Here is a 21,956-nt window from a genome sequence, read left to right on the forward strand (position 1 = left end):
TGCCTGAAAGACAAACGAGATTGATTAAATATACAACTAAAAAACTAACTTGTTTCCTTTTTATCTGTGGATTAATCGGAGTAGAGAAGCCTTCGATTTTGTATAACTCCGGGTCTAAATTCTACAAAGAATCACCTAAAAAGAGGACCATATGCATGTCAGGTAAAATAACAACCCAATGTTCTTTTGCCAAGATAAACTAGCTAGCCGTTTCTAAATGTCCATGATTGTTTTGTTTTGACCTGCCCCGAAATTAATATAATTGATTCAAAGTTGATTTTGGTATTTTAACCTGCTTGTCATGATCACGTCTGTTGGGGATAGACAAATTCAACATGTGCATGATGGCGCACACGGACACACACGTGGCCGGTGTAGTCGGCATGTCAGAGACCTTTCTTGATAGTCAATTTGTGTAACGTTAACTCAACAAAAGTCTTGCTTGCAGACATGGCTAAATCATATTTCTATAGTCAGATAAACATTTGAATAGACTTTGTTCATATTAATTGCATAGTCTTATGGGTCGCATATATAGATATACAGTATCTCACAAAAGTGAGTACACCCCTCACATTTTTGTAAATATTTGAGTATATCTTTTCTGAAGAAATGACACTTTGCTACAATGTAGAGTAGTGAATGTACAGCTTGTATAACAGTGTAAATTTGCTGTCCCCTCAAAATAACTCAACACACAGCCATTAATGTCTAAACCGCTGGCAACAAAAGTGAGTACACCCCTAAGTGAAAATGTCCAAATTGGGCCCAATTAGCCATTTTCCCTCCCCGGTGTCATGTGACTCGTTAGTGTTACAAGGTCTCAGGTGTGAATGGGGAGCAGGTGTGTTACATTTGGTGTCATCGCTCTCACACTCCCTCATACTGGTCACTGGAAGTTCAACATGGCACCTCAAGGCAAAGAACTCTCTGAGGATCTGAAAAAAAGAATTGTTGCTCTACATAAAGATGGCCTGGGCTATAAGAAGATTGCCAAGACCCTGAAACTGAGCTGCAGCACGGTGGCCAAGACCATACAGCGGTTTAACAGGACAGGTTCCACTCAGAACAGGCCTCGCTATGGTCGACCAAAGAAGTTGAGTAAACGTGCTCAGCGTCATATCCAGAGGTTGTCTTTGGGAAATAGACGTAGGAGTGCTGCCAGCATTGCTGCAGCGGTTGAAGGGGTGGGGGGTCAGCCTGTCAGTGCTCAGACCATACACAGCACACTGCATCAAATTGGTCTGCATGGCTGTCGTCCCAGAAGGAAGCTTCTTCTAAATATGATGCACAAGAAAGCCCGCAAACAGACTAAGGACATGGATTACTGGAACCATGTACTGTGGTCTGATGAGACCAAGATAAACTTATTTGGTTCAGATGGTGTCAAGCGTGTGTGGCGGCAACCAGGTGAGGAGTACAAAGACAAGTGTGTCTTGCCTACAGTCAAACATGGTGGTGGGAGTGTCATGGTCTGGGGCTGCATGAGTGCTGCCGGCACTGGGGAGCTACAGTTCATTGAGGGAACCATGAATGCCAACATGTACTGTGACATACTGCAGCAGAGCATGATCCCTTCCCTTCGGAGACTGGGCCGCAGGGCAGTATTCCAACATGATAACGACCCCAAACACACCTCCAAGACGACCACTGCCTTGCTAAAGAAGCTGAGGGTAAAGGTGATGGACTGGCCAAGCATGTCTCCAGACCTAAACCCTATTGAGCATCTGTGGGGCATCCTCAAACGGAAGGTGGAGGAGTGCAAGGTCTAACATCCACCAGCTCTGTGATGTCATCATGGAGGAGTGGAAGAGGACTCCAGTGGCAACCTGTGAAGCTCTGGTGAACTCCTTTCCCAAGAGGGTTAAGGCAGTGTTGGAAAATGATGGTGGCCACACAAAATATTGACACTTTGGGCCCAATTTGGACATTTTCACTTAGGGGTGTACTCACTTTTGTTGCCAGCGGTTTAGACATTAATGGCTGTGTGTTGAGTTATTTTGAGGGGACAGCAAATTTACACTGTTATACAAGCTGTACACTCACTACTTTACATTGTAGCAAAGTGTCATTTCTTCAGTGTTGTCACATGAAAAGATATACTCAAATATTTACAAAAATGTGAGAGGTGTACTCACTTTTGTGAGATACTATATAATATATATATATATATATATATATATATATATATATATATATATATATATATATACACACATACATACACACACACACACAACCGCTCAAAAGTTTGGGGTCACTTAGAAATGTCCTTGTTTTCGAAAGAAAAGCAATTCTGTCCATTAGAATAACATCAAATTGATCAGAAATACAGTGTAGACATTGTTAATGTTGTAAATGTCTATTGTCGCTGGAAATGGCAGATTTTTTTATGGAATATCTACATAGGCGTACAGAGGCCCATTATCAGCAACCATCAGTCCTGTGTTCCAATGGCACGTTGTGTTTGCTAATCCAAGTTTATCATTTTAAAAGGCAAATTGATCATTAGAAAACCCTTTTGCAATTATGTTAGCACAGCTGAAAACTGTTGTGCTGATTAAAGAAGCAATAAAACTGGCCTTCTTGAGACTAGTTGAGCATCTGGAGCATCAGTAATTGTGGGTTCGATTACAGGCTCAAAATGGCCAGAAACAAAGAACTTTCTTCTGAAACTCGTCAGTCTATTCTTGTTGAGAAATGAAGGCTATTCCATGCGAGCAATTGCCAAGAAACTGAAGATCTCGTACAACGCTGTGCACAACTGAGCAAGAGGACAAATACATTAAAGTGTCTAGTTTGAGAAACAGGCGCCTCACAGGTCCTCAACTGGCAGCTTCATTAAATAGTACCCGCAAAACACCTGTCTCAACGTCAACAGTGAAGATGCGACTCCGGGATGCTGACCTTCTAGGCAGAGTTGCAAAGAAAAAGCCATATCTCAGACTGGCCAATAAAAATAAAAGATTAAGATGGGCAGTCTGATATATGGCTTTTTCTTTGCAACTCTGCCTATAAGGTCAGCATCCCGGAGCCGCCTCTTCACTGTAGACGTTGAGACAGGTGTTTTACGGGTACTATTTAATGGAAGTATGCTTGGGGGTCATTGTCCATTTGAAAGACCCATTTGCGACCAAGCTTTAACTTCCGGACTGATGTCTTGAGATGTTGCTTGAATATATCCACATAATTTTCCTTACTCATGATGCCATCTATTTTGTGCTGTGCACCATTCCCTCCTGCAGCAACACAGCAGGATGCTGCCACCCCCGTGCTTCACGGTTGGGATGGTGTTCTTCGGCTTGCAAGCCCCCCCTTTTTCCTCCAAACATAACGATGGTCATTATAGCCAAACAGTTCTATTTTTGTTTCATCAGACCAGAGGACCTTTCTCCAAAAAGTACAATCTTTGTCCCCATGTGCAGTTGCAAACCGTAGTCTGGGTTTTTTATGGCGGTTTTGGAGCAGTGGCGTCTTCCTTGCTGAGCACCCTTTCAGGTTATGTTGATATAGGACTAGTTTTTACTGTGGATATAGATATTTTGTACCCGTTTCCTCCAGCATCTTCACAAGGTCCTTTGCTGTTGTTCTGGGTTTGATTTGCACTTTTCGCATCAAAAGTACGTTCATCTCTAGGAGACAGAACGAGTCTCCTTCCTAAACGGTATGACGGGCGTTCTATTGTTTGTACAGATGAACATGGTACCTTTTGGAAATTGCTCCCAAGGATGAACCAGACTTGTGGAGGTCTACCATTTTTTTCTGAGGTCTTAGCTGATTTCTTTGGATTTTCCCATGATGTCAAGCAAAGAGGCACTTAGTTTGAAGGTAGGCCTTGAAATACATCCACAGGTACACCTCCAATTGACTCAATTAGCCTATCAGAAGCTTCTAAAGCCATAACATCATTTTCTGGAATTTTCCAAGCTGTTTAAAAGGCACAGTCAACTTAGTGTATGTAAACTTCTGACCCACTGGAATTGTGATACAGTGAATAATAAGTGAAATAATCTGTCTGTAAACAATTGTTGGAGAAATTACTTGTGTCATATACAAAGTATATATACATATATAGTACCAGTCAAGAGTTTGGACACCTACTCATTCTAGGGTTTTTCTTTATTTTTACTATTTTCTACATTGTAGAATAATAGTGAGGACATCAAAATAACATGAAATAACACTTATGGAATCATGTAGTAACCAAAAAGTGTTAAACAAATCAAAATGTGTTATATTTTAGATTCTTCAAATAAGCTACCCTTTGCCTTGATGACAGCTTTGCACACTCTTGGCATTATTTCAACCAGCTTCACCTGGAATGCTTATCCAACAGTCTTGAAGGAGTTCCCACATATGCTGAGCACTTGTTGGCTGCTTTTCCTTCACTCTGCGGCCAGACTCATCCCAAACCATCTCAATTGGGTGAAGGTCGGGGGATTGTGGAGGCCAGGTCATCTGATGCAGCACTCCATCACTCTCCTTCTTGGTAAAATAGCCCTTACACAGCCTGGAGGTGTGTTGGGTCATTGTCCTGTTGAAAAACAAATGATAGTCCCACTAAGCCCAATCCAGATGGGATGGCGTATCGCTGCAGAATGCTGTGGTAGCCATGCTGGTTAAGTGTGCCTTGAATTCTAAATAAAATCAGACAGTGTCACCAGCAAAGCACCCCCACACCATAACACCTCCTCCTCCATGCTTTACGGTGGGAAATACACATGCAGAGATCATCCGTTCACCCACACCGCGTCTCACAAAGACACAGCGGTTGGAACAAAAAAATTCCAATTTGGACTCCAGAAAAAAATTACAAATTTCCACTGGTCTAATGTCCATTGCTCGTGTTTCTTTGCCCAAGAAAGTCTTCTTATTATTATTGGTGTCCTTTAGTAGTGGTTTCTTTGCAGCAATTCGACCATGAATGCCTCATTCACACAGTCCCCTCTGAACAGTTGATGTTGAGATGTGTCTGTGACTTGAACTCTGTGAAGCATTTTGGGCTGCAATTTCTGAGGCTGGTAACTAATGAACTTATGCTCTGCAGCAGAGGTAACTCTGAGCCAGTTTCATCATAGCGCTTGATGGTTTTTGCGACTGCACTTGAAGAAACTCTTGAAATGTTCCATATTGACTGACCTTCACGTCTTAAAGTAATAATGGACTGTCGTTTCTCTTTGCTAATTTGAGCTGTTCTTGCCATAATATGGACTTGGTCTTTTACCAAATAGAGCTATCTTCTGTATACCCCCCCCCCCACCCTTGTCACAACACAACTGATTGGCTCAAACGCATTAAGAAGGAAATAAATTCCACAAATTAACTTTTAACAAGGCACACCTGTTAATTGAAATGCATTCCAGGTGACTACCTCATGAAGCTGGTTGAGAGAATGCCAAGAGTGTGGAAAGCTGTCAAGGCAAAGGGTGGCTATTTGAAGAATCTCAAATATAAAATGTTTAACACTTTTTTGGTTACTACACGATTCCATATGTGTTATTTCATAGTTTTGATGTGTTCACTATTATTCTACAATGTAAAAATAAAGAAAAACCCTTGAATGAGTAGGTGTGTCCAAACATTTGACTGGTACAGTGTATGTGTGTATATATCTATCTCTCTCATGAATATTACCTCACTACACACACACACACACACACACACACACACCTCCCCAGCCCCCGACACACACCAAAACCAACACAGAGTGGATGAGGACATTTGTATTGGTAATTCTTGAGAGTACTGCTGAGGGAACAGTCTTGGTGGAGTGACCCATGGAACTGGGAGCAACAGTAAATTAACAGAAGTTTGGATTTGACTGGGGCCCATTCCAAGCAAATTAAGTAACCGATAGAAAAATCACTTGATATTTCAACAATAATTAGATGGGGGGAAAACACAGTGTTACACAAGACCTTCGGCTCGTTTCTTTATGCAACGTCCAGGCTATCACACCATGTACAATATGGCTTGAAACATCTGACCGCTATTGGCTTTCGTAGGACCTAGAGATCGGAGAGGTCTGATAAAGTCCAAGCAGATCAGAAGACTCGACTGATCACTGTTTGGCTTTGCAGTCCCAACTTGACAGACCCCAAGGAGGCAAGGTATACTTGACTTGTACTGGAGGTCTACAGTGCCTTGCAAAAGTATTCATCCCCCTTGGCGTTTTTCCTATTTTGTTGCATTACAACCTGTAATTTAAATGTATACTTCATGTAATGGACATACAAAAAATAGTCCACATTTGTGAAGTGTAATTTAAAAAATAACTTGTTTCAAAAAATTAATAACGGAAAGTGGTGCGTGCATATGTATTCACACCCTTTTCTATGAAGCCCCTAAATAAGATCTGGTACAACCAATTACCTTCAGAAGTCACATAATTAGTTAAATAAAGTCCAACTGTGTGCAATCTAAGTGTCACATGATCTGTCACATGAACTCAGTATATATACACACCTGTTCTGAAAGGCCCCAGAGTCTGCAACACCACCAAGCAAGCGGCACCATGAAGACCAAGGAGCTCTCCAAACAGGTCAGAGACAAAGTTGTGGAGAAGTACAGATCAGGGTTATAAAAAAATATCCAAAACTTTGAACATCCCACGGAGCACTATTGAATCCATTATTAAAAACTGGAAAGAATATGGCACCACAACAAACCTGACGAGAGGGCCGCCCCCCACCAAAACTCACGGATCAGGCAAGGAGGGCATTAATCAGAGGCAACAAAGAGACCAAAGAACCTTGAAGGAGCTGCAAAGCTCCGCAGCGGAGATTGGAGTTCCTGTCCATAGGACCACTTTAAGCCGTACACTCCACAGAGCTGGGCTTTACGGAAGAGTGGCCAGAAAAAAGCCATTGCTTAAAGAAAAAAATAAGCAAACACGTTTGGTGTTTGCCAAAAGGCATGTGGGAGACTCCCCAAACATATGGAAGAAGGTACTCTGGTTAGATGAGACTAAAATTGATATTTTTGGCCATCAAGGAAAACGCTATGTTTGGGGGGGGGGGTGAATAGTTATGAACGCTCAAGTTCTGTATTTTTGTGTTATTTCTTGTTTGTTTCACAAGAAAAAATATTTAGCATCTTCAAAGTGGTAGGCATGTTGTGTAAATCAAATGATACCATCACCCCCAAAATCCATTTTAATTCCAGGTTGTAAGGCAATAAAATAGGAAAAATGCCAAGGCGGGTGAATACTTTCGCAAGCCACTGTACTGCTCCTGAAACCTAGTGTCTTAAATTAAAACAAACAATGTAGCCAACACAGAAGTCTTGTGTATGATCCTAAATTAAATTGAGGTGGTCGCAATGAAACACATATTTTTCTAGATTACATTTAGGGGTAATGATTATTCTAATTAATAAGTGTCATATGTGGATAGTCTAGTGAAAATGTAAACTGGCTTCTTAATTTTGTTTGGGGATTTACTGGATGCAATGTTGTAGTCTACTTTATTGTAGGCTATTTGGAATATGAAACAACTGAACTATGCCTATATGAGCTTATTACAGATCTCCATTCCTGACCTAATCCATCAAGTTAGGTCTGATTACTAGGCTTTATTTCAACATGCCTTGTTGTCATTGGTGACAAAGTGGAGAGCTAGAGATTTTTTTGGTCCTCGCTTAAATCCTCTGATTGGCTCAGCTTCAACTTCAGACGGTCGAGTCAAAAACCAATGCGCCAACTCGAAGCCTATTTGTTGCGTACTTTTTGGGTCGTTTTTCGTACCAGCGTACTTTGACCGCAAAATGCGTGCAGGTTGTTAGGTCTGGTGTGTATGTGATACTGCTATGGCAGCAGCCCCCAGTGTCTCATAGCCGCCCTCTCTTCAAGAACTACAGGAGCCTGGCAGAGAAACCAGGAGCCTAGCGTGTGTGTATGGCTGTACTCCTCTGAGGTGAGGAGTAGAGTACTGGACACCCGCCAGGTGGGCCCCACTATAACGACCAGGGTTCTCACTCTCCCTCCTCCTCTTCTGCCGCTCTCTGGCTCTTTCTCCCTCATTATAATGAACAGGGCTCTCTTTCTGCATTCCTCCCCCTCTCTGTGGGAGGCCCGTGGGTAGAGTTCCATATATTCACCATCTCCCCTGGGAGATAAAAGCTCAGAGCCTTGTCCCACACGCTCACACAGTGTTACATGTCTAGAAAATCCACCGTTTCAAAACAACTGGCTAACCTGGCCCATGGAGGGATCAAGTCCAACATTGCCCCCTATGGGGGGCTCAGTGGTTATGGTGGTATATGTGTGCGAGTGTGTGTGTGCATGTCTCACCTCTGTGCTTGTGGTAGGAGAGCTCCCTGTTGGTCAGTCTGAGCCACCTCTTCTTGAAGTTCCTCTTGCCGATGAGTTTCCTTCCCTGGGCCCGCTTCTGTACCTCCCTGTAGTAAAATAAATATAGACTTGACATTGGCCCAATAAGTTTAACTTTACAGCCAACAACCCATATTTATGTGTAGCTTTCTTTATGAACCAGAAAATCTATATATATGGGACTGTTTATTAGAGTTAGTTCGCTAGCTAAGTTAATGATCCCGCTTAGTGACAAACCCCTCTGGTCAGGTCAAAATCAAGTCATGTCACCTAACTTTTTACATTAAGTTTAAAGATTTAGTCCTGGACTAAAAAGCATTTTCATTCCAGGAAACGGGCACAAAATCTTTAGCCCACTAGCTATAACCAGTAACTGGATGTGAGCCACTCACCCCTCTTTGAGAACCACAGAGTCCTCCACCCCGCTGGACTCCTTACTGACGTTGGAGGAGATCTCATCTAGGAACTACACACACACACACACACACACACACACACACACACACACACACAAGGCCACAATGTTAGAGGGAAACCCCATGCTAAATCAGCAATGCAAAAACGATTTACCAACATGTGGTTGGTAAAACCTTGAGTTTGACACGTGGTCTACAAAATCTAAATCTACAAAATCTAATGTAATAGGAAGGTCGCTTCACAACCAACAACTTACCTTTTTTACTTTTTCAATACATTTGTCTTCTTGGAATGATTTGAAGAAATCGTACATGTAGGATTCTTTAAAACTAGACTAAAGACAAAACACAGACACAAAAGGTGTTAGTTTAGCTCAGAGCAGACCTTCAGACAACCCACTGGGCAAAAACGGGTTAAATCAACATTGTTTCCATGTCATTTCAACCCCCCAAAAAAATCTATATGATGTTGAATCAGCATGGAAAACTAATTGGATTTTCAAAAAGTCAATGTAACTAAGGGCATTGTCTTTTTTTCACCCAACTTTTAACCTAAATACAATGACATGGTGAAATGTTTTGTTGATTTCACATTGAATTCACGTTAGTTGACAACTCAACCAAATGTAAATAAAAAAAAGACCTTGAACTGACGTCTATGCTCAGTTGGAATTAATTATATGATACGATACGATACTGACAGACAAGTTGACTAACTGATAGACAAAAGGGAAGATTGATAAATTGATTGGTGAGCATGTTGACAGGATGATCAGACATACATACATACATACCAGTTTGTTTTTGGACAGGCTACCCCAGCTCCCCAGAGTCTGGATGGTCTTGGAGATGAGAGTGAGTGTTCGGGAGACCTCTAGGTCCTGACAGATGAGTGTACAAAAGATGGTCAAATACCAGGGTCATGTTCATTAGGCACCAAATGGAATAAAAACAAACAAACAGGGAGGGATGGACTAGCGGTGCTTGTAATTGACAATAAGTTATTGGACAAACACTTATTATCATTTTCCATTGCAAAATGTAAAACAAAAAAAATCTCTGTTGCGTGCCCTAATGAATACGACCCAGTTTATATATCACAACAGCAGGGCACCACTGCTAAATTATTATTGGGAAACACTTGACACAGAGTCTCGTGTGTACACATTTTTTCAGAAATCTGTGTAAAAACAGTCAGCTTATGTGAATATGCATCAATAAAAAATTGGAATCTATTCCAGTTTCTCAAATCAATCATGGGGGACCCTCATTTGTTACGCAGTAATAACACTCCTAACTCTATAAATGAAGGGTTTAATGATAGGTTGATTATTCGAATCAGGTGTTATTGCTGGGTTAGAATAAAAATGTGCTCTCCCCGAGGGTCCCCCAGGAATTAATTCAGAAACACTTATCTAATCTACCCTACCAAATATGTAATTTTTGAGATGGAAGAATTAAAGCATTTTTATCTTGTTCAGCCTTTGATGTCATCACTTATTTTTGTAAGATTTTATTTTACTAAACATAAATCATTTCTGACAAACATAGGAAGTTTGTGGTAGCCTACACACCATTCCGTCATTGGAACATCACATTTTGGAAATAAGTGAAATTACAATGTAGATTTGACATTTAAAAGCCACTGCTACTTTGTTCTGCTGTGCTATATGGGTTCTTTGCATGCTTTTTAGTCAGCCCTGGTTTGGAAGGAGGTCCAATCTCTCCCTTCAGCGCCATCTGTAGATGACGTTCTGGGAATGATAGAAGGAAAATGTCCATCTCCTCAGAGGTGTAATAGCCTCCAGCATCAACAAGACTTAATACGCAAACACTGGCTGGCAGAACACACACCCCCTTCCTAAATCGATGACAGATTCTCTAAACTTACTTATTTTGAAGCATGTACTTCTGGAGTAAATATCATTCACACTCTTACTGTATTTAAATGGTCTGAAATGCTTTGAGCGATGCTCATGTTCAACCACAGATCCCTTAAAAGAGCTAGGGTATGGGTTTACTGCAGTAATCTAAGTGAAAGGATTGTCCTGGGATTTTGCAAAGAAATAGACCTATCCCCTGTAGGACCTAATTCTAACATTTAGGCTACAGTACAGATACATTTACTAATAAATGACATGGTAGAATGCTAATTAGGCCAACACAGTAATATCATAGGCTACATGGGATTCATTAGAATAACTTGGCTAACAATTCAGTTCGGTTGTAGGCTAGGCCTAGCGCAACTTTATTATAAAACAGTTGACTAGTGCTTCGCGCTTGGTTTAGCCATTGTTGGCAACCTAGCCTACTTTACAAAGGTGTTGTTGGATTTCAATGTTTGTTTTTCTTTGTTGCCTCGGTGGTCCCTGCTGGTGCCATTTGTTAATGGAAGAGTCTAAGTGGGATATTTAGGATGTTCAACTCTGACTTCTTTTTTTTTGTAGACTGACTGAGAAGGTCACTTCTTGTGATTTTTTTTTTAAGGACATCTTACTCCAAAAAACATAAAAAGGGATAGTGGGATAGTGCAAGATTTAGGCAATGAAGCCCTTTTTCTACTTACCTAGAGTCAGATGAACTCATGGATACCATTTTTATGTCTCTGTGTGCAGTTTAAAGGACGTTTAAGGTAGTTTCGCAAGTCATTTCTAACTAGCGTTAGCACAATGACAAATTTATAGGAATAGCTAGCAGTTCCTATAACTAGCTGCTTCCAAAGACTTCCAGTCATTGCGCTAATGCTAGTTAGCAATAGCTAACTTCAAACTGCATGCATAGACATAAAAATGGTATCCATGAGTTCATTGGACTCTTGTTAAGTAGAAAAAGCGCTTAATTGACGAAATCTCTCACTATCTTAAAAGCACATCTCTGAAGAAATATTTTGTACAAATAAAAATACAATATTTTTTAAATCATATTTCTGGGAGTGGTGGCAACGACTTAGCAGCATGCTAAATGAATATAGGGGGAACACTTTCACTTCTAAGTAGCTATACAGTGTAAACACTTGGGATACCTCCTGTGACACAAATGTAAAAAATATATGTATATGGGTGTACTCACAGGATGGTGTGGACGGAGCTGGAAGGTGTGTGGCGAGAGAACGGCGACGGCGAAGAAGCGCAGGAACACGAAGCTGCTGACCGCTGAATACTGGACGTGAGGATCATCTGCAGGGGAGAGGAGGAAGGGAGAGAAAGGAGGGGACAGGTGAACCAAAAAAACTAATGCTCGGATTGCTCCCTGTCCTTGTCCATTGACTGCTCACAAAGTAAGAAAACAAGGATGTCCTTTTTTTATTTGGGTGAACTATCCCTTTAAGCATGGTGGCTTATGAGAACATGACTCGTACCAAGCTCCAACACTACACATTAACAGGACCTTCTCACAGATTCAGTAGCATACATACTACGAGACAATCTCCTGCACTTTAGTCAGGCTTCCGGCTCCACCTCATGGTGGATATGGTCTCTAGAACATGCTGCTTACTGATGGAAGATTCATTACACTTCCTTTTACAGAGTCTTTTTTTATAAAGTAACTAGATAATACTTGGGAAAGACTGGCATAATATTTCTGTATCTAATCTAACATATATTTTCCTTTGGATAGAGACCTGGACCTTTCTACACTAATGCTTATAATGGGATTTACACAAGATCAGCTCTATATTTGCGGTATGAAAACATCTCAGAAGCTTTGATTTGTGGTTAGTGGACATTCTCTCTAATGTGATGAGGCACAGTGAGTATCGATGAGAGAGCTGTGACTGAGGAACAGGGTTGCAAAACTACAGAAACTTTCCCGGAAAGTTCGGCAAACCCCCAAATGGATTTATTTTTAAACCCGGGAATTTTGGAAAGGTTTTCGGAATTTTGAAATCCTGCTGAGGATGAGGAGGTAGGATGAAGGTGAGGAGAGAGGAGGAAGATGTGTGTGATGCCCTGCTCACCTGGGAACCGCTTGGAGGCCAGTTGACGCAGTGAGCGGAACACGTCACACATGAGCGGGGGACAGCTGGAGCTGGACTGGGTGATGGACGAGAACACCTTCTGAACGTACCCCTGCAGGTTCTCCTGGAGAGAGGACGGACACACACGTCGTGAACACACACGTCGTGAACACACACGTTTATTAACACTTCATTCTGTATACCCCCCCCCCCACTACTAGACAATACACTGATAGCCAGCTTGCGATGCACCAGACAAATGTATACTGTACCTTGTTCACCTCAACGTTATCTCCCTCTTTCAGTTTGATCGGATCAATCTCACAGGTTTTGTTTGATTCACAAATCTACAAAGAAAATTGAGAACTTTGTATTTAGATGTTATGCAGTTTTGAATGCATTTTCAAACATGTTGTTCCTAGGTTAATGAGCTTCTATGATGTGGTTCATAGCATGGCTCACTTCTTAGGATCAGTGTTAATCTATGATATAATCAATTTGCTCACATCATTACCTAGGTAACATATGATGTACATTACCTCATCCAATACAGGCTTCAGGGTAACCGTCAGGTAGCTCCGCCCTACAATCTTCATCATGTCGTCGATGCAGCGCGTCGCCAGGGAGTTGCCACGGAAAATGGTGTTGGCCTCCCTAGACAGACAAGACGGGGTTCAGAGGTCAGGATGCCTATTCACTATATCGAGCACTACTTTTGTCCAGAGCCCATAGGGCCCAGGAGAAGTGTGTGTACTACTCACTGAGTGTTCTCCAGCTCCAGGGCAACGATGGCGGAGACGAAGGGCACCAGGCGGCTGTGGTGGAGCAGCAGGCGGACCACGGGCAGCACCGCCTCGTACCTCTCCCTGCAGATGTCCACCAGAATGTGGGCCGCTGACGCCGATATGGGCTGAGAGGGAGAAGAGAGATAGACAGAGATAAAGGCACCATAATGTGAGCGTTGATTCGTCAGCCACTAATGGTTATTGGTTGACTACAATTCCACATGTAGACGGCCACCACTCACGACAAACTACTGGCAGCGGTGTGGAATACACCGTGGGGATTGTGGGCGATGGTTGGCCACTGACAGTTTTTGACCGATTGTCGGTCCTATGCGTCCTCTATTGTACACTCATAACTTCCTTCCTTAAAGGGATACTTGGGGATTTTGGCCCTGTATCTACTTCCCCAGAGTCAGATGAACATGTGGATACCATTTTTATGACTCTGTGTCCAGTATGAAGGAAGTTAGAGGTAGTTTCGCAAGCCAATGCTAACTAGCGTTAGTGCAATGACTGGAAGCCTATGGGTATCAGCTAGCATCCCTTTAAGTTCCTTAATGAGCATAATGTACCATTCAGACAGACAGGAGCAGGTGTGTGAACAAGGCAGGTCTGAGGTTAATACCTTAATGTCTGGGGACTTGAGCAGCAGCGTGCGGAGGGGTGTGTAGCAGGCGGAAGGCAGCACATTGTCTTCTGTGTAGGTTACGTTGAGCCTCAGAGAGCCCAGGTCGTCTGTCTTGGACTTCCCGTTCCCTTTGGGCTGGAGGAGATACCTGTGAACCAGGGGAAAGACACACAACAAAACACACCCAGTCAGCCATATAGAGTGATGGCCAACCGACACATTTGTTTTTGACAGTGATGAGTAGTGAACATTTTGGAAAAGTTACCAGAATTTCGCAACCCTAGTGGTGAAACGCAAATGATACACTCCCTCTACTGTCAATGCTGCCTGCTACATGGGTCATGAAATATGGGATGTTTTCAGCCATATAGTGCTTTTTCACTTTCAAATCATCACTACCCGGTTACTCAACCCTGCACCTTAGAGGCTGCTACCCTATGTACATAGACATGGAATCACTGGTCACATTAATAATGTTTACATACTGTTTTACTCATTTCATATGTGTATACTGTATTCTAGTAAATGCCACTCTGACATTCCTCATCCTAATATATATATATTTCTAAAAATTGTCAGACTCCAGCCACCCTAGTCATAGACTGTTCTCTCTGCTACCGCACGGCAAGCGGTACAGGAGCGCCAAGTCTAGGTCCAATAGGCTTCTTAACAGCTTCTACCCCCAAGCCATAAGACTCCTGAACAGCTAATCATGGCTACCCGGACTATTAGCATTTTATTTTTTACTTAACACTTATTTTTCTTAAAAACTGCATTGTTGGTTAAAGGGCTTGTAAGTAAGCATTTCACTGTAAGGTCTACACCTGTTGTATTCGGCGCATTTGGCAAATAAAACTTGATTTGATTTTGATTCCATTCTTTTACTTTTAGATGTGTGTATTGTTGTGAATTGTTAGATACTACTGCACTGTTGGAGCTAGGAACTTAAGCATTTCGACTACATTTGCTAAATATGTGTATGTGACCAATAACATTTGATATGTTTAAGCTGTGTTTAAGCAGTGTGTAAATGAGCTTGGTGGGCCTGCATAGCCACCAACAGATGGAGCAGTTTTAATGAGTTACATCAGGATTGAACTCTGCAGCTATGTTTGTCTCTAATCTGCTTGCACTGTAGTCATACTGCAGTACACAGACACACAGAGACTTGAGCTGAGCCTGTGTATTCTGGGACAGAGTCAATAGATCAGTATACATTTTGTTCAGCCGAGTTGTGGGTCTGTATGTTACAGCGTGCATGTAATGATCATCCCACCCTCTCACTACAGGAGAGATTGGGTGCTGCTGGCTCCATGCAAACTGACGCCCACACACTAGTCTCACGGCCCTCATGCAAAATGCATAGATCGGTATCTGCACAATTCCTTATCACCTAGATGCTCGCACACACACACACACACACACACACACACACACACACTCTGTTTACAGAACACCGCCATCGCAGTGTTCAAAGCAGTCTGAGGACACAAAGGAAGCAACCGGTCCAAAAAGTTATCAGATATAGAGTTGCTAGACTGGGGGACAGGATCTGGCACAGGTTAATCTCCAGGTGCTACACACAGAATTTTCGAAAAAGAAACCACTGTTTAAAGCTGGTGGACCAAAACTGAAAGCAACTTTCGGCTTTGGTCTACCAGCTTCAAACAGCTGTAAAAACGATATTTTGGTACAATGATTCCCTACATGATTCAGTGCTTGTTTTCTCACAAATTGAAATTGAGCGAACAGTATCGAATTTTAGCAACCAGGAAATGACCGAGCGATTTCAACTAGATAACAAAGCCACAATGTCAGAAAAGTTTTCCCAGTTTGACAACAGATGCCGCTCCGGCGGGAGAAATCAATAGGATAATTTTACAGCCAATCCGTGCTGAGGAGTATTTCTGTCTGTAATCAAGCCCTTTTGTGGGGAAAAACTCATTCTGATTGGCTGGGCCTGGCTGCCAAGTGGGTTGGCCTATGCCCTCCAAGGCTGACCCATGGCTGCACCCCTGCCCAGTCATGTAAAATCCTAATTTATTTATTTCAATTGACTGATTTCCTTATATGAACTGTAACTAAGTAAAATCTTTAAAATTGTTGCATGTTGCATTTATATTTTTGATCAGTTTAATAATGAATAAGATTATATGGAAAGGGGGGGACCTGATCCAAGATCAGCAGTCCTCCTACTCATATTATTTCTGAGTATGGGCCCAGCTCTTTTTAAAATCCGTCCCACAATGTGAAGATCTGATCTAGCATCCACGGATCTACGCGGAAGGAAAGTCAGCACTGTGAGGGATGTGACGTCAGCGCGACGGATTCTGGTGGCTGATAAAACGAGGCGAGTAGCAGCGGAGTACGTAAGAGCCTCTGTGTCATTCCAGTCCTTTTCATCTGCTAATCAGTCCATTCGTTTCAGCTAGCTAGCTAGCGCTGCAGTCAGATTACATTCTTCAGGTTGAATGCAGCAGCAGCAGCAGGCGTGTGGCTGCATGCAGTGAGTGCACAACGTGTCCATGTGAGAGAAGTGTGTCAATGTCACCCGATTTCCCTAGCAGACTATGTGGCTCTGGTACAAAGTAGTGCACTATTATAAGGAATAGGGTGCCATTTCGAATGCAGTCAGTGTGTTTCCGAATACACGCACAGCAGTGTCTGAGTGTGTAGTTAGAAGCTAGAGCTGTGGGCTGCTATGGGCATGCAAATGCTACATGCACCTATGCATATTGGTGCATCGGTATGTGAAATCTCACGACTTAGCGTGAGTAACCTGGCGCGGAAGCACCAGGAAGAGAATGTGCGAGGTGAACCTGTGATGTGGTGTGTCACCGTTCTTACCAGGCCCTGTGAATGTGGTCATTTCGCAGGATCTTGACAGATACCCGCGTCTCCCCAAGGAAAACATCCTGCGCCAAATTCCCATTGTTCCACAAGTCAACTCTGCACAGGAACATACACACACAGAGAGAGCGAGAGAGAGAGAGAGAGAGCGAGAGAGAGAGAGAGAGAGAGAGAGAGAGAGAGAGAGAGACAGAGCGAAAGAGAGCAAGAGATCAAAATAAACACTCAATCACACATACAAATTGAATGTGATATTTGCAAATACACCTTCAAAATCTACAAATAAGGGACCAATGCTCCTTCCCCTTCCAAACATACCACTTCACCATTGGCTGACTGATACACTCACAAAAAACACAACCACATATATATCTCAACACTTAACACAAGATACACTGAAGAGTTAGTCCTTACCTGTGTGAAGTATACAAATTGCAGTACACTTAAAAAGATACACATGCAAATAAAATCACCTCAAATCCAAACCTGAAAGTCATGCATGTGTGTTTACCTCTCTCGGCCCAGCCTAGTCTTACCCCACTGTAAACCCTGTGAGCTATGTAGCTAGGAGTCAGTCCGCTATAAGTGACGCAAACAGAGACACAAACCCCACCATCTTTGCATTACACACTACACCTGTTGTGACTAACACAATCCAATCAAATCTGGTTTAATTCAAACATACTGAAAATCCTCTCCCGCCTACAGGAGGTATGGTGGTCTGTGTCAGTGTGGGGAAAAAACCAACCCACAAATGTTCTGTCAAAGGTTGGAAAGAAAATAGGAAAAAAAGAGAAGTAAAAGAAGTGAAGAGAAAAGAACAGGGAAAAAAGAGAAGAGGGAAGAAGAGAAGAGAGAAAACAAGAGACGAAAGATAAGAAGCAGAGAGGAAAGAAGAGGGAAAAGGAAGAGGAGAGTAAAGGGGAGATGACTCACTTGATCTCCAGCTTTTCAATGTCTTCCTCCTCTACTTGGAAATGAGACTTTTTTGTGTAACTGTTGGGCCTTGTGACCTGGGGACAACAACAAAACGGAATTTACATCAGTCTTCTCCAGCAAATACCAACTCGGATGACATGAACTGTCAAAATCAGCCAGACACCTAGGTTGCGTTGATTAAGGCACGCAACAGAAAATGGTTGACATTTTTTTTGAATGGAAAAGTCCTGGTAGTTTAGTCAGTTTTCTTCCATTTGGAAGAAAACTGAGATGACATGAGCTGCCAGATGTAAATTACGTTTACCTCAAAATAAAATGTTTCCTCAAACTGAGGGTCGCTGGTCTTCTTTTTCACCTTTGTTTTCTTCTGATCAGACCTAAGGAGACAGAAGAGTCCGAAATATACTCAAACCTTTCTCATGGGGGTCTATATGAAATAATGTAAAAAATGATATAATGCCTAAAATTGAAGTGAGCCCATAATCATGTTCCACTGCAGAGGACGGTAGTCTAGTCTTACCTGGCAGGCCCAACGAGCGAGACAGTAGCATACGGGTCACAGTTCTGTCCGCTGATCAGAGGCAAGCCCTGGCATTCTATTATCCTGGGGGAAACAAAAGTAACGGGAGATTGACCTTAGTGTTTCTCATATCAATTTACGGTGTTCTGACAATCTGACCTACCACTCACAATGTGCTACATAGATGAAATATGCATGCTACAAAAACTGTAAACATACACACAATAAACATTTTGTATATTCATTAAAAAAGGGACATTTCAAAAATGTTCAACTTCCTATTCATCATCTCCAGCATCCCACCAAAATGAACATGTGAAAATGGCGCGTTTCTATGTTTTATAGTAAAAAAGATAGAGGAAGATACGTTTCCAATGCATCATGTGATTTTAACCAGTTATGAGTAGGCATTGCCTACAAATGGTCTAATAATTGGTTGTTGATGTCATTGGAAACACTTATCTTCCTCAATCTTTTTTACTACAAAACATAGAAACATGCCATTTTCACATTCACTACATGACCAAAAGTATGTGGGCACCTGCTCATTCCAAAATCTGCTCACTCCAAAATCATGGGCATTAATATGGAGTTGGTCCCCACCTTTGCTGCTACAACAGCCTCCACTCTTCTGGGAAGGCTTTCCACTAGATGTTGGAACATTGCTGCAGGGACTTGCTTCCATTCAGCCCCACAAGAGCATTAGTGAGGTTGGGCACTGATGTTGGGCGATTAGGCCTGACTCGCAGTCGCCGATGGGGTTGAGGTCAGGGATCTGTGCAGGCCAGTCAAGTTCTTCCACACAGATCTCGACAAACAATTCCTGTATGGACCTCGCTTGGTGCACGGGGGCATTGTCATGCTGAAACAGGAAAGGGCCTTCCCCAAACTGTTGCCACAAAGTTGGAAGCACAGAATCATCTAGAATTTCATTGTATGCTGTAGCGTTAACATTCCTTTCATTGGAACTAAGGGGCCTAGCCCAAACCATGAAAAACAGCCCCAGACCATTATTCCTCCTCCACCAAACTTTACAGTTGGCACTATGCATTTGGGCAGGTAGCGTTCTCCTGGCATTCGCCAAACCCAGATTGGTCCGTCGGACTGCCAGATGGTGAAGCGTGATTCATCACTCCAGAGAAGGCGTTTCCACTGCTCCAGAGTCCAATGTCGGCGAGCTTTACACCACTCCAGCCGACGCTTGGCATTGTGCATTAGGCTTGTGTGCAGTTGCTCGGCCATGGAAACCCATTTCATGATGCTCCCGACGAACAGTTCTTGTGCTGACATTGCTTCCAGAGGCAGTTTGGAACTCGGTAGTGAGTGTTGCAACCGAGGACAGACGATTTTTACATGCTTCAGCACACGGGGGTCCCGTTCTGTGAGCTTGTGTGGCCTACCACTTCATGGCTGAGATGTTGTTGCTCCTAGACGTTTCCACTTCACAATAACAGCACTGACAGTTGACCTGGGCAGCTCTAGCAGGGCAGAAATTAGACGAACTGACTTGTTGGAAAGGTGGCATCCTATGACGGTGTCACGTTGAAAGTCACTGAGCTCTTCAGTACGAGCCATTCCACTGCAAATGTTTGTCTATGGAGATTGCATGGCTGTTTGCTCGATTATATACTCTGTCAGCAACAGGTGTGGCTGAAATAGCCGAATCCACTAATTTGAAGGCGTGTCCACATACTTTTGTATACAGTGCATTTGGAAAGTATTCAGACCCCTTGACTTTTTCCACATTTTGTTACGTTACAGCCTTATTCTAAAATGGATTCTACACACAATACCCCATAAAAACAAAGCGAAAACAGGCTTTTAGAAATGTTTGTAAATGTATTAAAAATACAAAAACTGAAATACCTTATTTGCATAAGTATTCAGACCCTTTTCTATGAGACTTGAAATTGAGCTCAGGTGCATCCTGTTTCCATTGCTCATCCTTGAGATGTTTCTACAACTTGGCGTCCACCTGTGGTAAATTCAATTGATTGGACATGATTTGGAAAGGCACACACACCGGTCTATATAAAGGTCCCACAGTTGACAGTGCATGTCAGAGCAAAAACCAAGCCGTGAGGTCGAAGGAATTGTCCGTAGAGCTCCGAGACAGGATTGTGTCGAGGCACAGATCTGGGGAAGGGTACCAAAAAATGTCTGCGGCATTGAAGGTTGTTGGTTAGGGAGGTGACCAAGAACCCGATGATCACTCTGACAGAGTTCCAGACTTCCTCTGTGGAGAATCTTCCAGAAGGACAACCATCTCTGCAGCACTCCACCAATCAGGCCTTTACGGTAGAGTGGCCAGACAGAAGCCACTCCTCAGTGAAAGGCACATGACAGCCCGCTTGGAGTTTGTCAAAAGGCACCTAAAGACTCTAAGACCATGAGAAACAAGAATCTCTGGTCTGATGAAACCAAGATTGAACTATTTGGCCTGAATGCCAAGCGTCACGTCTGGAGGAAACCTGGCACCATCCCTACGGTGAAGTATGGTGGTGGCAGCATCATGCTGTGGGGATGTTTTTCAGCGGCAGGGACTGGGAGACTAGTCAGGATCGAGGGAAAGATGAACGGAGCAAAGTACAGAGAGATGCTTGATGAAAACCTGCTCCAGAGCGCTCAGGACCTCAGACTGGGAGGTTCATCTTCCAACAGGACAACGACCCTAAGCACACAGCCAAGACAACGCAGGAGTGGCTTCGGGACAAGTCTCTGAATGTCCTTGAGTGGCCCAGCCAGAGCCCGGACTTGAACCCGATCGAACATCACTGGAGAGACCTGAAAATAGCTGTGCTGCGACGCTCCACATCCAACTTGACAGAGCTTGAGAGGATCTGCAGAGCAGAATGGGAGAAACTCCCCAAATACAGGTGTGCCAAGCTTGTTGCGTCATACCCAAGAAGACTCAAGGCTGTAATCGCTGCCAAAGGTGCTTCAACAAAGTACTGAGTAAAGGGTCTGAAAACGTATGTAAATGTGATAGTCTTTTTATATATATATATATATACATATACAGTGGGGAGAACAAGTATTTGATACACTGCCGATTTTGCAGGTTTTCCTACTTACAAAGCATATAGAGGTCTGTAATTTTTATCATAGGTACACTTCAACTGTGAGAGACGGAATCTAAAATTCCAGAAAATCACATTGTATGATTTTTAAGTAATTAATTTGCATTTTATTGCATGACATAAGTATTTGATCACCTACCAACCAGTAAGAATTCCGTCTCTCACAGACCTGTTCGTTTTTCTTTAAGAAGGCCTCCTGTTCTCCACTCATTACCTGTATTAACTGCACCCGTTTGAACTTGTTACCTGTATAAAAGAGACCTGTCCACACACTCAATCAAACAGACTCCAACCTCTCCACAATGGCCAAGACCAGAGAGCTGTGTAAGGACATCAGGGATAAAATTGTAGACCTGCACAAGGCTGGGATGGGCTACGGGACAATAGGCAAGCAGCTTGGTGAGAAGGCAACAACTGTTGGCACAATTATTAGAAAATGGAAGAAGTTCAA

The 21,956-nt window shown here is 42.7% G+C and overlaps 1 protein-coding gene across 2 annotated transcripts in view; it reads right to left on the reverse strand.

Moving 5' to 3' along the window:
- Window positions 1-21,956, reverse strand: part of LOC121567541 (ras GTPase-activating protein 2) — a 71,723-nt gene that overhangs the window by 36,212 nt on the left and 13,555 nt on the right. For both annotated transcript variants that reach the window (XM_041877667.2, XM_041877666.2), the window contains exons 6-19: window positions 18,426-18,509; window positions 18,210-18,282; window positions 17,903-17,979; window positions 16,964-17,065; window positions 14,114-14,264; window positions 13,465-13,613; window positions 13,243-13,357; window positions 12,976-13,050; window positions 12,704-12,827; window positions 11,815-11,921; window positions 9,540-9,626; window positions 9,003-9,080; window positions 8,722-8,795; window positions 8,291-8,397 (exon numbers count right to left, since the gene is read on the reverse strand). In XM_041877667.2, coding sequence (XP_041733601.1) covers window positions 8,291-8,397; window positions 8,722-8,795; window positions 9,003-9,080; window positions 9,540-9,626; window positions 11,815-11,921; window positions 12,704-12,827; window positions 12,976-13,050; window positions 13,243-13,357; window positions 13,465-13,613; window positions 14,114-14,264; window positions 16,964-17,065; window positions 17,903-17,979; window positions 18,210-18,282; window positions 18,426-18,509 — 1,403 coding nt within the window. The remainder of the gene's footprint in view (window positions 1-8,290; window positions 8,398-8,721; window positions 8,796-9,002; window positions 9,081-9,539; window positions 9,627-11,814; window positions 11,922-12,703; window positions 12,828-12,975; window positions 13,051-13,242; window positions 13,358-13,464; window positions 13,614-14,113; window positions 14,265-16,963; window positions 17,066-17,902; window positions 17,980-18,209; window positions 18,283-18,425; window positions 18,510-21,956) is intronic.

The sequence above is a fragment of the Coregonus clupeaformis genome, chromosome 6 (assembly GCF_020615455.1).
Source record: "Coregonus clupeaformis isolate EN_2021a chromosome 6, ASM2061545v1, whole genome shotgun sequence".
In the NCBI taxonomy this organism is placed as follows: Eukaryota; Metazoa; Chordata; class Actinopteri; order Salmoniformes; family Salmonidae; genus Coregonus; species Coregonus clupeaformis.